The sequence below is a fragment of the Dama dama genome, chromosome 5 (genome assembly GCF_033118175.1).
Source record: "Dama dama isolate Ldn47 chromosome 5, ASM3311817v1, whole genome shotgun sequence".
Classification (NCBI taxonomy): domain Eukaryota; kingdom Metazoa; phylum Chordata; class Mammalia; order Artiodactyla; family Cervidae; genus Dama; species Dama dama.
This window is the reverse complement of record NC_083685.1, coordinates 120,166,287-120,179,912: the sequence shown is the minus strand read 5'-3', so window position 1 is coordinate 120,179,912 and position 13,626 is coordinate 120,166,287. Positions and strand designations below refer to the sequence as shown.

The window sequence follows — 13,626 nt, the reverse complement described above, 5'->3', positions numbered from 1 at the left end:
AGGAGCTCGCCCTCGCACTCTCTCCCGGCCTCTCATTGGCTCCTGGCGGAGAACTTTCTCTCTCTCGACTTGTGACTGGTGGTTTTCTCATACACCTTCCCCGGGCCTGGAATGGCTGCTACCTTCAGGGACCCGGATTGTGCGGCTCCTGATTGGCCAAGACATGCGCGCTCACCGCGCGATCCTTTGTCGAACGTGGCAGTGGGGAGGAGTCCTCAGCGGAGGGGCGGAGCCACGCTTGCGCCTCCGAAACCCCTCGTGTTGCTTTCTGACTGGACCGCGTATCCCCACCTGACACCGCCCCCCCCCCCCCCGGCTCTGCAGACCGGAAGCTAGGCTGACACGCTTCCGGCGCGCGTGAGGCCCGTGCGGCGCCTGCCGTGGCGACTGGTCTCTCGTGCGGGCGTTGCCCGGGTGGCCTCCGTGAGTGGCCATGGCGCTACTCGGTGGCGGCGGAGCGAGGCGCAAGGGCAGCGCGCGGGGGGCCGGGGCCGGCCCCAGGCGGAATGCGATGGAGGAGCCAGCAAGGCCCACCGGAGCTGTTCCCGGATTGGAGCCACTCGCCTGGTGAGGCGCTCCGGTCCGCCACCGTCCACTGTGGGCACTTCCTTTCCTTCCTACCGGCTGCCTCCCATGAAGCGGGCTTCGGGAAGCTTTCAGGCGACCGGGTAAACCTGCGCCGTCCGCCTCGGAGTTGGCTAGCGGCCACTATCACCGAGCTCTACAATGCGACCGGGCAGTGTGACCCGGAGTGAGTGTAACACACAGTGAACACACAGATTGAGGATGGAAGAGGAGTGTACGATATTCCTTTGATGACTTTTTGTATGGATACGTTGGAATATTTTGTTGGGTTAAGTGAAAATATTAAAATTAAAGATTTCTTTTTCTTTAACGTGACTTCAGAGCATTTAAAATAATATGCGTGGCCGGAATGTTAAGCTTCTGTCCGGCGGCGCAATTCGGACGGAGCAGCGCCCTCCCCTCAAAGGCTCAAAGCCCAACCCCCAACCCCGTCGACACTCTTCATTTGTGTTCACTTCCTCGGTTGTGAAATGCCACCCCCACTAAAACTCATCATCGATTTAATAACTTGGCAGGAGGGAGACAGTGTTACATTAAATGTACACGTTGGCTATAGTAACATCTTGGTTTTAAAAATGGTAAAACAGAAAAAGTATGCTTTTGTACTCTAGAGAGTTTGCATTTGTTGACACCTTGCTCCTGAGGGCATGTGTTCTCATATCCTATGCAGTATTCCTTCTAGAATATGAATTTCTGAAGGTCAAGACCAGGTGCTCTGTGCCCCTCCCCCAGTGCCAGTAGAGCAAGTCAGGAGGAAGTGGTTGTACTTCCCGGGGGGTACTTTACAGGAGCTGGGCCTCCCGAAAGAAAAGGCTATGAATAGGTGTCTGCAGCCTCCACCCCACTTCCGTGTTCTGGCTTGGGTGCTGTCCCACAGAGCAGCAGGCAGGGCTTCATAATAAGCATCACAGGCCTGCTCTGCTCTCTGGGAACCGGTGGGAACTGCCTCATGTCTCCTGCCCAGTCTACCCACATTTTTGTGATTGCCATGACTGTTTTACAGACCACAATTTGGGGCCTGAGACAAGGGATCTTTGTACCACATCTCTATTTCAGAGGCACTCATGAAATCTGCGTTTAGATACCTAAATTTGGGGACTTTATAGTTTTTTCAGCTAACAGAATGAATATATACTTGGTGACAGTTTGGAGTGAGCTTGGCCTCACAACATATGGTAAATAGTTGAGACTACTGGGACCAAGGGAAGAACAGACCAGATGCAGAACAGCAAGGATCTGAGCTGCTGGCGATGGTTGAGCCTCACTGTGGTTCAATTTGAACTCCCCAGTCAAAACCAAAGGCAATTGGGACACACCTGATGCAGGTGATGACAGGGCCACTATTCTGCAGCCTAGATGGACACAGCAAGTCATCCTTCTGTGAAGACCAGGGCCTCACCAGGGCTCTGGTGTCAGTGGGGGCATGATACTTTCATGGTTTGTCTGCATTGATGTACCTTCTCAAAGCACAGTCACCCATCATGAATCAACCTGTGCACTGACCTATGCAGGAGCAGGGTTCCCAAAAAGTGGGAGCGAGGCCCCAGGTCTCCAGTTTCTGGGGTTGGTAAATAGCTCGGTGAGGTGCAGGGGTGCATACTGTCCCCCAGAACATAGGCCAGGTCTTGGCCCTGAGGGGAGGGCTAGTGTCTTTTTCCTAAGGCCACTCACAGGCCTTTCTAGGGCAACTCTAGGAAGAAGTGATGAAGCCATGGTCATTCAGGCTAGTGCCCTGAACTGAGTGTGTCTTTGGAGGGCAGAGCCTACCCACCTGGCAGCTGTGGCTCTGGCATCTCTGAACCCAGCGCAGTCAGCTCAGGATAACCTCTAGGGGTCTCTCACACCCAGAAAAGGTGCTCACTGGTTAAACAACTGAGTGATCAAATGTTTTGATAAAGACTACTGTCAGAGTTCTCTGGGCGCGGTAAGTGCGGGTGGCGTGGCGGGTGGCTAGGTGCCATTGAGCAGACTCAGCTACCGAAGGTAAACCATTGGTGATATCTAAACAGAAGACTGCAGTGGTGTGTGGAGTCCCCACCCAAGTGGTCTGCACAGCGTTTAGCAGTCACATCCTGGTGGTGGTGACCCAGTTGGGGAAGATGGGTACCCTGGAACCCAGCAGTGTGACCAGTGACATTGGCAAGCCTGTGCTTACCACTAAAGTCCTCCTCGGGAAGGGTGAGCCTCTCATCCATGTCTTCGCAAAGAACCTGGTGGCATTTGTGTCTCAAGAAGCTGGAAACAGAGCATTTCTCACCCTGGACAGGAAGGACAAGAGCATGGTGGTGGTGAAGGCTCTGAAGGAGGTGATCCAGACGTGCCAGGTGTGGTGACCCTGGAGTGGCCACCCCTGCTGTCCAGGAGGGCCATGCAGCAACTCAGACACCCTCTCAAGGATTTGAAGGTCCTCCTCTAGTTAGGAGGAGCTCTCTCTGGCTTTGGCCCTTGAAGTTCAAAGAAACAAACACCTCAGGCTGACCTTGGTTTGGAGGCTGATGCCCCTGTGGCAGGAGGACAGGAAACATGTCCTGAGAAGGTTGTGAGTCCTCCTCCCCAGGTCCAGACAGCTGCACACGTGTGAGAACTGACATAATGAGTCATGGCCCTCAATTTTGGGGGGGAAATTTTTTTTAATTAAAAATAAATGCATATCCCCCTCCAAAAAAGAAATGAGTTCTCTGGACTTCCTGGTGATCCAGTGGCTAAGACCAGGGTTCCACTGCAGGGGACACAGATTCGATTTCTGGTCAGGGAACTAAAATCCTGCATTCCACATGGTGTAGGAAAAAAAAAAAAGGCATTCTCAGAATAAAACTACTCCTTTTCAACCCAACTGGAGGTTTTGAGAGTTAACAGCAAGCTCATGAACACCCAGGAATCCTCTTTACTTGGGAGATTTCTACTGTGGAACAGCAGCAGGGGGCCAAGGGCTGTGCTATGGGCCACAAAGGCTTGCACACAGGTGAGCTGGGACACAGGTGGGACACAGGAACCAGGTCTGTGGTGAGCGAGGCCGTGGTAGACTTAAGTGGACTTGGACTATAAAGCATGACAGTGCTGGGTGTGAAGATTCTAGTAAAGCTGCATATGTAACTGCATATAAGTAACTGGTGAGTAGTCACATGAAAGGTGCTGACCTGGTGCCCATCGCCACGCTCCTCAGTGGAAGAAGGGTCCCTGTGGGGGATGACTGAGGGCCATGGACAGGAGGGAGTGGAAAGGGTCACAGGTGCTGGCTCTTACGGGCGGGGAGGCCAGGCTCAGGAGCTCTGAGCTGTACAAACGGGTTTGGGGTGGGACCAGGAGGATCAGGTTAGACTTGGGACCTGAGAGACACGTCATGCAGGTCCTGCAGGTGCCACCTCATGTTAACCTTCATCAGGGGAGGAACCAGAACAAAGTCCTGGCTGTTGGCAGGGTGCCTGTCCAACCTGGCACTTGGGGTCTGAGTTCACGAATCAAAATCAAGCTTGGAAAACCCAAGAGTCAAGAGAGTATTACTAGCCCTTCTGGCCTGCCAGAGCCTCCGAAAGCCCTTGCCCAATAAACCAAACTGCTGACAGCACAGGTTAACACTAGACTTGAAGATTTTCACTGGACATTTTAGGAAGTGGATTGGGAGAGTTGGAGGGGCTCTGGCTGGCCCTGGGGCTCCTCTGGCTGGTTGAGACTATAGTTGCTGCCTGGAAGCCTTTCGCCTCCAAAGGTAGGGCTGTTTCAGAGGTTGGGGCATCTCAGTTTTGTGAGAAAGGCCTTGGGCCTGGGAACCCAGGGCTGTGCAGTCTGTCTTCCCCTGCCTGAGGCTGGTGGTCCCAGGAGAGGTTGGTTAGGGCCTCTGTCCCCTGTGGCTGTGACTCTTGGATTTGTCTGGGCCAGCTGCTGCAGAAAGTGGCAGTTTGTCCTGGTACCCAGCACAGGGCCCCACCTCCAGAAGCCCACGGGGGCCCTGGGGTAAGGAAAGCCAGGCAGTAACCAGTCCTGTGGGAGCCACCCTGGCATGGCATGTGGTCACTGGCGGGGGTGGAAGTGAAAGGGTACGTCCTGGGTTGCCCCAGCTGGCAATAAACTTCAAGGGCTCAGCCCGCTGCTAAGAACTGGGAAAAGTGGCAGCCTCTAGGAGGCGTAGCCAGGGCGGGAACACAAACAGCAGCAGCCTAGGTGTGGCACCCACTTTTCTCACCAGCTGAGCACAAAGGCAGATTTCACCCTAAAAGTTTTGCCACTGAGCCATAAAATGGGATTTCTGGACTCAACCTTTCGCCTGGGTGGAACTGGGGATTCCTATTTGCCTTCTCCTTCAGTCGGTAAGGGGTGTCTTAGTTCCCGGGCACCCTTGGGGGTGATGCTGAAGTAGCACCATCCCTGCCACCCCAAGGTCCTGAAGAGACCCTGCCGGATAGCAGGACTGGCAGTCGCTCCTTCAGGGCTCCCCAGGTACTCTCCTGTGCCTCCTTGCAGTGAGGGTCCCCATCTCATCCCATCCACCCCACCTTTGGACCTCTGGCCTTCCATGCCACCCTCTCCACTGGCCCTGCTGCCCAACTTCTCCACCCTCCCATCCAGCTCTGAGTCCCTGTCCTGGGTCCCTTGGGACCCAGTCATTCTATTTGTTCCCAAGTCTTCAGCATGGTTCCTTTTTTGAGGTTAGAACCATTCCCTCCCAGAGGCTCAGGCAGGGCCCACAAGTGGCATGCAGGAGTCACTCTGGACACCGGATGCCCCACTGGACCCAGGCCCCAGCTGTCCCCCGCCTTTCCCCGGCAGAACCCACCCAGCCAGGACAGCACCGGCCTCGTGGGCTGATGCGTCTGAGTCAGGGCTCTAAACCCCTCCTCCTCCACCAGCCAGACAGCTGCGACTGCGCCTGGCCCCCGCCCCTCCCACGGGTGCCCCAGGGAAGCAGAGCAATGGGGCTCCCATTTCCCCTTCCTCACCAGGAGACAGCAGCAGACACCCTGGCTCCTTAGGGGGAAGTTTATTTCCCGGTCAGAAAAGGAGAAGCAGGGACAGGCTCCTGTGCATTCTAGGCCCGGGCCTGACCGGGGAGGGTGGGGTCGGGTGGGGTGGGGGCAGAGGGGACGGCTCCAGCGGTGCAAGCTTGGTCCCACGGTTGTCCTGGCTGGGTCCAGGGAGGGCCTGCTGGGGATGGTGGCACCGAGCCTTGGGGCAGAGGCGGCAGGCCAGCGGGCCCAGAGGACGGCACATATGGAGGCAATAAATACTGACGGGCCAGGCACACGACTCCAGGCCTGCAGGCCAGGAGGGACAAGTAAGGCTCGGCCACTGGCTTTGTCTGCCGAGGGCTCTCTCTTGGGGCCGTGGGCTCTAGGCACTGCCCACTGGGACAAAGAAGGCAGAGGTGTGAGGACACCCAGCCTCCCAGATGGGACTGGAGGCCACTTTTGAGTTTTGGCAATTTGGCTTTTCCCAAGCCCCTGGAGCTGTCCCCGCGGGCCTGGCCAGGCCAGGGCAGACTAGGGACCAGCACATCCCAGAAGCCTTCCCAGGCCACGGGGATCACGGACGGGGTAGGGATGGTGGGGGGTGGGGGGGAGACACCACATGCTCATGCAGACACAGGGTTAGAGGTTAGTGACGCCCCCACAGCACACGTTCCACATGTTAAGGCATCATGGTTAGACCGTTACTGACAGTGATGGATGGACTGACCGGGGAGAGGTGAAAGCTGGAGGAAAACCGGCCCCACAAGGCCCCACGCGGTACACCCCACCCCCACCAGGAAGGGGGCGACAGGAGTCCAGGTAACATAACAGGAAAGGCCCAGGGGACCTGAGCACCCTGAGCCCCACTGCGATGCCTGACTCCCATGCCAAGGACTCAGGTCGGGTCAGGACAGTGGGGGAATCTCGAGGGATACAGAAGGGGAGGTAGAGGCCTCCCTCCCCACAGCACAGGCGGAAGCAGCAACAACACTAGACCACCGAGGAGGCTGGGGCCAGCGGGCTGGAAGGGTGGAGGAGGGACAGGCCAGTCAGGAGGCAGACCGGGGGCAGTGGTGGCAGCGTGGGCGGGCCCTGTCAGCACTTTGGTCTGGGGTCGGGAAGGGTGGGGTGGTGGGGTGGGGCACGTCCGTCCTTCCGTCCGCCCGCCCTGCCCGCCTCCCGGCGTGGCTCAGTCCTTCCATTCCTTCTTGATGGTGAGGTTCCACTCCCAGGACAGGTGGTCAGTCCTGTCATCGTCTGTGAAGCGGGACTTGATGTTGTAGCTGCCTCGAGCCAGCATGCCCTTGGGCGCCTCCTCCATGGGGGTCAGGAACTCATACTCCTCCGCCCGGGGCCCATAGCTCCCCACCATGTAGTCGGTCTTGTCAACTGCGGGGTGCAGGGAGGGCGTCCGTCAGGGAGCAGAGCCCGGCCTTCCCCCGCTCCCTCCCGATGCCCCGTGAGCCCCTGGGTGGCCGCCTCCCTCCTCGTGGCCCCCCCCCCCACTCACTCTTCACGCCTTTCCTGTACGTGTGCTGGATGTACTTCATGCCGGACACGATCTCTCGGTTCACCTGCAAGGAGGCACCCAAGCGGGGCTCAGCCAGACTCTCCAGTCCGAGCCCCCAGCGCCCCCCTGAGCCTCCTCCTTACCCGGAAGGAGATTTTTATCCGATATTCCACACCTTCCTTCAGCACAAAGGACTGCTTCTTGAAGCTCTCCAGATCACCTGCGTTTGAGAGGAATGCCACACTAGGAGGTTCAGGTAGGGGAAGCCACTCCGGCCCTGGTGGGGTGCCCCGTCTGCACCTCTCACACCCCCACCCCCTGGCATCCCAGGCCACACCAAACACACACACACACACACACCCCTTGGCACCCCAGGCCAGACACCCAGACACACCCAGACCCACCCCACCCCTAATCCCAGGCCACACCAAAGCCAGAGCCTTAAGACCACTTGGTTGCACTTCCTATGCTCCCCACAAGAGGGCACCAGCACCTCAACAAATTATTTTTAGCAGAAGCAGCAGAGTGCCAGGGAGCCCCAGGCAGGAGCCTAGAGATGCCACTCACCTGTCAGGTCCAGCTCCAGGGGGCCCGGGGCAGTGCTACACACCAGGGTCAGTCTGGTCACCACAACATTGGGGACATTGGGGTCTGCAGAGTGACAGCAAGTTAGAGCTCCTCCAGCGGGGAAAATAGTGGCGGACACCCAGAAAAGTGACAGGTGTCCACACACCCCACCAGGGCCCACTTACCAGCAGACACAGCCACACGGCCCAGGAGGGCCTCCTTGTACTTGCGCAGACTCTCGTCGTCCTTGTCCAGCTCCTGGATCTCCTGGATGCTCTTCTGGGCCGGGGGCTTGTAGTTGACTGAGTGCTCGTCCTCCTCGTTCTCCGCAGCAATCTGTGCCAGCTGCTCAGCTGTGGGTTCCTGCTCAGCCATACTCACCTCTAGCTGGATGTGAGACACCTGTGAGCAGGGTAGCAGGGGCTGTGGCAGCCTGGAGGGACCCACAATGTGTCCCCATCTGCCCTTCTGCAGGACCAGCAAGTGATCTGCACTGGCTCTCTGCAGGTGGCCAAGCCCCCAACCTGGGCCCAAGGGGAAGTGCACGTTCTGTAACAGGAAGGCAGTTGACAACCAGAACTTTGAAAATGGCCCAGACACAGGCTCCTGAAGCCCAAAGGGGCCACCTCCTCGCCCTGCCCACCTCATAGGACCCTCACCCCAGCATCCAGAGCTAAATGAAAGCTGCAGCCTGCTCTCAGAGGGAACCAAGCTCCCCTGCTGCCCAGGAAGCAGCAGCACCTGGGTCCAACCACGAAGCATCAGAACCAAGAGCTGCTTCCTGTTCTGAGCTGCTCAGGCCCTCCCCTTAAAGAACCCCTCTTGCTGGGTTCTGACCAGCCTGTTCCTTCGAAAACGCCCCAGCTACAAACCAAGGCCTTTGTGCAGGACATGGGTCAGTCATGTCTCACTCCAACCCAAACACAGGGCTCTCCTAGGGCTCAGATGACAGGGCTAGCCTAAGTCCCACAGGTAAGTCCTAAAATGGTGTGAAAGACCCTACCTGTCTGACAAACCAATCTCTTAACTGTGAGGGTCTGTGACCTAAAATTTGGAAACTGCTGCAGCCATGTGATGGGTAGTCTCAAGATCCTCCTTCCGCCCCAGCCCCAGAAGAGCCCAGAGCAGTGCTGTCAAAGCGAGAAGTGATGGGGCAGCCACAGGACTTCCTTCGCTCAGGATGACCGTCGCACCCCACAGAATCCCTGAGGAGTATCTGAGACCTACTCAGACTAGACCCGGCGGTGTGGGAGGTGGGTCAGGGCCACCGGTTGCCAGTAAAGACAGCCAATGCCGGGACGTGCATGAGGACCAGATCTTACAAAGGGCCGCTGGGGACCCGGAACCGCCCGGCCGCCACAAGCAGGGTGGGGCCGGCTCGTTTTTCCAAGCTTCCTTGCAGCTTCCTCTGGAATTCCTCTAGAAGGCTCACGCCCTAACGTCACCCAAGCGCGGCCGCAGGCGACAAAATCATTTAAGTGCGATGGCGAGGCCCGCACTTCCGCAGGGCCTGCAATCTGGGCCAGGCGAGGCCCGGCAAGCAGGGTGGGGCGCAGGGACCTCACCTCCCAGGAGAGGAGGCGTCCCGCCTGGCCCCGGTCCGCGCGCACCAGCGAGGAGGGGGCTGCCGGGTACGAGCAGCGACCACAAAAGAGGTCTGCACAGACCCCGGCTCCCGCCCCCGGCACCCGCGCCCCCGCCTCCAGATCCCCGCGCCCCCGATCGCACGTGGGCCCGCCCTGCGCCCGGGGCGCCGCCCGCTGTCAATGCCGCCCCCGCCCTGCGCAGATTCCCCCAGCGGGACTGGCGGGCGGGGCGGGAAGCGAGAACAAAGGCGAGGCCCCGGCCTCCTTCCCCGCGGCCACCTCGCCCGCCGTGCCCACCGCGCTCGCTGGCCCCGCCGCCCGCACTCACCGGAGGATCGTCCGCGCCGCTCTCGCGCTCCCTCCCGCACAGAATGACGAACGTCGCCGCCCCGCCCGCGCGCGCCCTGCCGGCCACTTCCGGGGTCACGCGACTTCCGCTCGCGCCGGGCGGGCCGCGGATAGCGCATGTGCGAGGAGCTGCCGGCAGCGCGCCGCCGCCATCTTGCGTACCGGCCTTGTGGGCGCGTCCGTTTGGGCAGCGCGGCAGAGACTGATGCGGTTGGGGCTTCTGTGCCCTTTGCCACAGGCGTTTCTTAGTCTCGGGTATCCCCAGGAGTCAGCCGGCAAGCTGAAGGGGCCTGGGAGTGAGACGGTCTCGCTGAGCCCGACGGGAAACCTGGGCGCGGCATGGCATTTCTGCGAGGTGCTGGGACGCGCGTGTGTCACGGGCGCGTCTCCATCAGCGGGCATCTCTCCTTCCGAGGGCACGCAGCCATCACGCCGCGGGGACGAGCCGGCATAGCCGGTCCCCTCAAGGAACCGGGGTCCGCGAGTGGCAGCCTTCCGGCCTTAAGCTACCTTCGCGCCCACTCGCCGCTGTCCGCTCCCCCGGAAGTTATAGTCGGAAGTTCTTCCACGGGTGTTCAAATAGCTCTCTCCAGGTCTTTCCCCTTCCAGACCAAGTCAGCATGCGGTCGCCCTTTTGGGAGCTCCTAGCCCAGACGCCACCCGGCGTGGCGACTATCGGACACATGCCCCCGCGTTCAACCAGCGAGCATTTTGTAGCCCCAAGCAGGGCCTATGATTTGTAGCCAGCCTGGCGGAGCCTGCGCTCCCGACGCCGGTCTAGCACGCATCTCTTCGCCGCCTCCTCTCGGAGTGCAGGACCTCAAATGCTTCACACCCGAGTCATCACAAACACACACCCCTGGATTGCGCGTGGTGGGGTGCCTTTTTAGGTACAGAACCTAATGTGAAATATTGACCTTGGTATCTTGGAAATGTCTTAATTTGGGGGGAATATTTGCGAGTTTTCTGTAACTAAGAGTCACATGGTCAGCTTAACATGTAGAAAGTTGAATTGGCCAAAGGCAGAGCATTCCTATCTTGTATTTATTCCATACACGCTTTTGAGGCTTTCTGTTGGCGCACCTGCAAAGCGCGCCGCTAGACCCGGCCGCCCTCGTCCTCTGTCCTGCTACACTGCAGAATCGCTGACACAGCAAAGTTTGTTTTTCGATAACCTAAGTGCTTTTTGAAAACTATCAAACTCTGTTATATTAGTCACCTATTGCTGTGTAAAAACATAACCTTGGAATTTAGCAGCTTAGAACGACCAATATACACTGTCTTCACCGAGGATCAGGGAGCGCTCTGCTGGGTGTTTCTGGCTCCAGTCTAGTGAGGTTGTGGTTGAACTGTGAGCCAGGGCCCTGGTTTCAGGATCTGCAGGAATTCCAAGCTTATGCACGTGCTGTGGGCAGGAGGCTCTGATCCTCACAGGCTGTTGGTTGGAGGATTTAGTTCCCTGCTGCCCACAGCTTCTGGCTTCTCTGTAAGGCAGCTGGCTTTTCCCGAGTGAGGTCTCAGAAAGAGAATTAGAGCCAGGGAAACAGCAAGTGCCCAAAACAAAGCCACAGTGCCCTTTACAACCTAGTATCAGAGGTGCCATTGCTTCTACTCCTGCTGGTCACGTGGAGCTTCCCCAGTACAGTGCTGGAGGGGACCACAGGGACATGAGGACAAGGAGCTGTGCTGGGCCATTCAGCCATCTTGGAGGTGGCCCACCACATGGATGAAGGTAGAAAGAAGAATATGAAGCCCGGAGTATATACCGTCAGCTTCTGTAGGTGCCCTCCAGCTTTTCTCCAACCCTTTGTCATCTTTGCCCTCATCTCCTTACCACATGAGTGAGTTTGAAGCAAAGCTTAAATGTCACTTCTTTTACCATATATATTTTCACATGTATTTCTACACACAATATTCTTTTTTTTTTTTTACACACAATATTCTAAGTAAAAAGGTCCTTTTGGAGTTAATAACAGCGTTACCATCATCCCACCTGCTACGTAACAAACCACTCCAGAACTTCCCTGGTGGTCCAGTGGTTAAGATTCTGAGCTGCCAATGCAGGGGGAACGGGTTCAATTCCTGGTCAGGGAACTAAGATCACATATGCTGCTTGAAGTGATAAAATGAAAACAATAACAAAAAGATGACCATCTTGCATAGCGCTCCTGCGGTATTTTGGCCACTGGGACTTCAAAAACAAATGTTCCAAGAAACCTGTTTTCTGTGCCTGAAGGAAGGACAGGGCCCAGCAGTAAGAGCAGGTGAGAATCAGAAATAGAGATATATGAAACAGTAGCCAACATTGAGTTCACAAATCACTCAGTTTATATTACACACAATTACAAAGCAGGGACTAGGGGGTAATGAACCACTCCAGGGAGAAGCTTGAGATGGAGCCCTCTAAGCATGATCTGCGTCTTTAGTCGCAGAGCCACAGGTCTCAAGACAAACATGAATGGGAAGTTGCCTTCTGCTCCAGCAGGGCCTCTGGCAGTGTCCGAAATAGCTGGAACAGCTCTCAGCAGTATGGAGTAGGTTCCTTCACAGAAAGAGTCTTCAAAGTAACGGGTGTAGTGGTCTCTTCTTAAGGAGAAGCAGTTAACCCTAGGGAGAGGGGTCTTGACTCTTAACAGTTGTTCTTTTTCTTTGAGTGGCATCATCTTTCAAGCTTCTTGTATAAAGTAATACTCTTAGTTTATCACTTAAGATACAGTGCTACAGCAGACATTTCAAAACAACTAACATGGAAGTTCACATTGGCCAGTGTGACTCTTATTTTTAACTACTTAACATATCTTCACATAGCTTAAATCCCATGAGTTTCACACAAGGTGAGTAGTAATCATAACAGAAATCACTTCATAACAGAGTAGATTCCACCTCTCAATGGGAAGAGAAGCAAAGGATGATGTGTGGCCTTCTACCACACACTGCCTCTCAGGACCCCCCAAAGTCTCATCCCATAATGGTTTCTGGTCAGGACTCAGGTGAGGATGAATCTGGGGGTGTGGCTTCTCTTAATATGAAAATAGGGGCTGAAGACCCAGAAGACCTGCTTTGTGGCACGAGGCAAACCTGTATCATCTCACTCCCTGACCATCAGGATTGTGACCATAATAAAATGTGTGTTTCACGCCAAGTTTTGTAGTAATTTATAGAGCAGTAAGTACCTGGAATACCAACCAAGAAAATTAAAAAATTCTTTTTTTTTTAATTATCTGTATTTAGTTTTGATTGCATGGGGTCTTCATTGCTGCCTGTGGGCTTTTTCTAGTGTCAGGCAGGGGCTACTCTTCGTTGTGATGCATGGGCTTCTCACTGCGGCAGCTTCTCTTGTTCGGGAGCTCAGGCTGTAGGCACACAGGCTTCAGTACTTGCATCACGCAGGCTTTAGTTTCTCCCCAGCATGTGGGATCTTCCTGCACCAGGGATTGATCCCATGTCCCCTACATTGGCAGGGGGATTCCTATCCACTGTACCACCAGGGAAATCCAACAAATTTATCACTATAGATCTAAACATTATTTTCCTTGATTGTACTGAGTGGTTTTACTTTTGGTTAGAGCTTTGTACATGGCGTCAGCTGTACTAGTATCTTCATAATAGGATCATCGTCTCTGCTCCTTGCAGTGTCCTGTTGAAGGACCAGGGTCACTGGTCCTTCGAGTCTCCCACAACTCTCTCTGGCTGGCAACACAACATCCAGTACTGACATTGTGTCCCTGCCCTCCATCCTTTCTGAAGGTACAGGTTGGACTGGCAGGAGCTGGACCTTTTTGGAATGTGACACATTTCTGGGGGAGGGAGGGATGACACTGTTTTGAACCTTTTGTCAGATTAGCAAAGAATCTTAAGAGATGTGACATGACATGGCGTGGCCACACCCCGAGCACGCAGTGTGGCTGGGGAGGGCTGTGAAAGTATACCTTGAACCTTAACAGTATTCTGAGGAAAGAACTGTGGCTGTGTTCAAAGATTTACTTACAAGGACTTTAAAAATATATATGTTCATTTGGCTGCGACGGGTCTTAGTTGTGACCTGCAGGATCTTCGATCTTCCTTGCAGTGTGCAGGTTCTTTTAGA

The 13,626-nt window shown here is 55.9% G+C and overlaps 2 protein-coding genes across 2 annotated transcripts; one reads left to right on the top strand and one right to left on the bottom strand.

Annotated features, from left to right (window-relative positions):
- The first annotated feature begins 506 nt into the window (after positions 1-506).
- On the top strand, positions 507-3,207 carry LOC133055650 (proteasome assembly chaperone 3-like). Its single transcript, XM_061140783.1, has 2 exons — positions 507-751; positions 2,549-3,207. The coding sequence occupies exons 1-2, from the start codon at positions 507-509 to the stop codon at positions 2,916-2,918; spliced, it is 615 nt and encodes a 204-aa protein (XP_060996766.1). The 3' UTR covers positions 2,919-3,207.
- A 2,338-nt stretch (positions 3,208-5,545) lies between these two features.
- Positions 5,546-9,635, bottom strand: ARHGDIA (Rho GDP dissociation inhibitor alpha). The gene is made up of 6 exons (XM_061144521.1): positions 9,520-9,635; positions 7,791-8,007; positions 7,606-7,689; positions 7,182-7,258; positions 7,039-7,102; positions 5,546-6,917 (listed from the first exon to the last, which is right to left on the bottom strand). The coding sequence occupies exons 2-6, from the start codon at positions 7,978-7,980 to the stop codon at positions 6,718-6,720; spliced, it is 615 nt and encodes a 204-aa protein (XP_061000504.1). The 5' UTR covers positions 7,981-8,007; positions 9,520-9,635; the 3' UTR covers positions 5,546-6,717.
- Between the last annotated feature and the right edge of the window lie 3,991 nt (positions 9,636-13,626).